The sequence below is a fragment of the Octodon degus genome, unplaced genomic scaffold, assembly GCF_000260255.1.
Source record: "Octodon degus isolate 3935 unplaced genomic scaffold, OctDeg1.0 scaffold00020, whole genome shotgun sequence".
In the NCBI taxonomy this organism is placed as follows: Eukaryota; Metazoa; Chordata; class Mammalia; order Rodentia; family Octodontidae; genus Octodon; species Octodon degus.
The window spans coordinates 16,259,576-16,261,426 of NW_004524596.1; the positions used below are offsets into that span (position 1 = coordinate 16,259,576).

Below are 1,851 nucleotides of genomic sequence, written 5' to 3' on the forward strand. Positions count from 1 at the left end.
CCGCACGCGGCGGGCGAGGACTAACGGCGGCAGCGAGGAGACAAAGGCGCTTCCTGGCGCCCGCGCTAACCGTCCACCGGGGGTTCAATCGGCCCCGGACGCCCAGCCAAGGCGCACTGCGCGCCCTCTCCCTGCCCCCATGTGTCAGCCCGCCCTATACCCCAGGGCTATCCTCCCTAGCCGATCCCCGGGGACCCTCGTGGCCTCGGCGGCTGCGTGTCCGGCACCCGACTCAGCACAGGGAGCCCCAGAGGAAAATGGGGGTGGGGGAGCACCTGCGACACAACCGTCGCGGGACTCCCGGCCTCTTTTGCGCCGCCCGTCTGGCGAAGGCTACTCCTTGAGAGCGTAAGGGAGGCGGGCGCCCCTTCTCTGGTCAATTCCCTTCAGCCTCTTCCCCCCAGGCAAGCGCGGGCAGCTTAGCGACCCACTCACCATGCTGCAAGCGCTACTGGTTTCCGAGAAGAGAACACCAAACCGCTCAGCTCGCTCGCTCCACTCGGACTAATTCTCCTCCTCCGCCCCCAGCGGCTCATAAACACCTCCCTCCGCCAGATCCCTCCGCCGCGTGCCAGATAACGGAACATCGCAAAGGAGTTCCGGCCAACCCCCTCCTCTCAAACTCTCCTCGAGACGTCTTTACCCGCAGTCACTCGCTTGACGAGTAAAGGCGATAAAGGGAAAGGGGGGACGGGTGACGCAAGTGGGTTTCATTTCCCCTAGGGCCATTAAAAGGACCGCAGGGTCGCGCCTGAGGAGCGCTACTTTGCGGCGCGGAGGAGCATCGCGGCAGGAACGCGCGCCGCGCCGGTCGTTGAGGCGGCCTCTGATTGGCCGGTTCGTACCTGCAATGCGTCATCTGGACCGCGGCCGCCGCCGGGACGCGGTGCGGCTCCTGCCGTTGCTGCGCGCGCCGCGCTGTCCTGGCAACTGCGCCAGGAGGCAGAGTTTCCCGCTTTGCGCTGGGCTTGGCTGGAGAAGCTTTCTTCTCCCCCGGTACTTCCCCGCCGCGCTCAGACCACCGCTTTCCCGCTCCTGCGGACGGGTGGACGCAAACACCCTAAGTCAGTGAAGAAGGAAGAGGACAGACCCTATTAAACACTTAGCCCGCTCCCGCTTCGCAGCCTAGTGCTTCGGGCTCCGGGAGGCCGCGCGTCGCCGGTTCTCTTCCTCACCGAGCCCGAGGAACTCTGGATCGGGATGAATGCAGATGCTCAGCGGGCAGGCTGACCTGAAAGGGTCTCCCGTTCATACTTCAGTAGCGCTTTCCTTGCCGATAGTCGTTTATCAGAAAGTCCCCAAACCCACGATGTCCGAGATTCTCTGCCATCTGCCTCTCCACACAGCTCTGCATGCGAGGCTGGGACCCCACAATAGCCAGCGGAGAGGATGCTAGAGGATTAAAGCCCAACTAGGGTGTAGTACTCAAAATGCGGTTCCTCGGGAGGTTGATGGTACACTCCCGGCCCAGGAAGAACCATCTTAGGCCATGTCAAGGCCTTAGAACTTTACCCAGTAACAGGGATGTTAACTCTTGCAGCCCGGGGAACTGCAGTTTTAGCAGGCCAAGGTGAAATCGCTTCCACTGGGAAGGCCTCCTTCCAGAACGGTTTCCTGCCCAGCAATCCGTACCCACTTGGAAGGCTTCGGTGGAATTTAACCGCCTATAGACATTTTCTCACACCATCCAGAGTATTTCCTTTGTTAGGCTAGAGATCTCTTTCAATCACACATTAAGTGCTCTTCTAATTGGCATTGGCAGTCCTGCGACCTTTTCAGACAATGACCAATGAAAAACCAGAGCCCTGTGCTTCCGTTGACCTTGCTAATGTAGTGATGTAATGGTGGCAA

The 1,851-nt window shown here is 60.5% G+C and overlaps 1 protein-coding gene across 1 annotated transcript in view; it reads right to left on the reverse strand.

The window, feature by feature from the left end:
- The window catches only part of Calm2 (calmodulin 2), a 17,673-nt gene extending 17,158 nt beyond the window's left edge, over positions 1 to 515 (reverse strand). Inside the window, exon 1 of the mRNA XM_004627682.3 lies at positions 436 to 515. Coding sequence (XP_004627739.1) covers positions 436 to 438 — 3 coding nt within the window. The 5' untranslated portion in view covers positions 439 to 515. The remainder of the gene's footprint in view (positions 1 to 435) is intronic.
- Between the last annotated feature and the right edge of the window lie 1,336 nt (positions 516 to 1,851).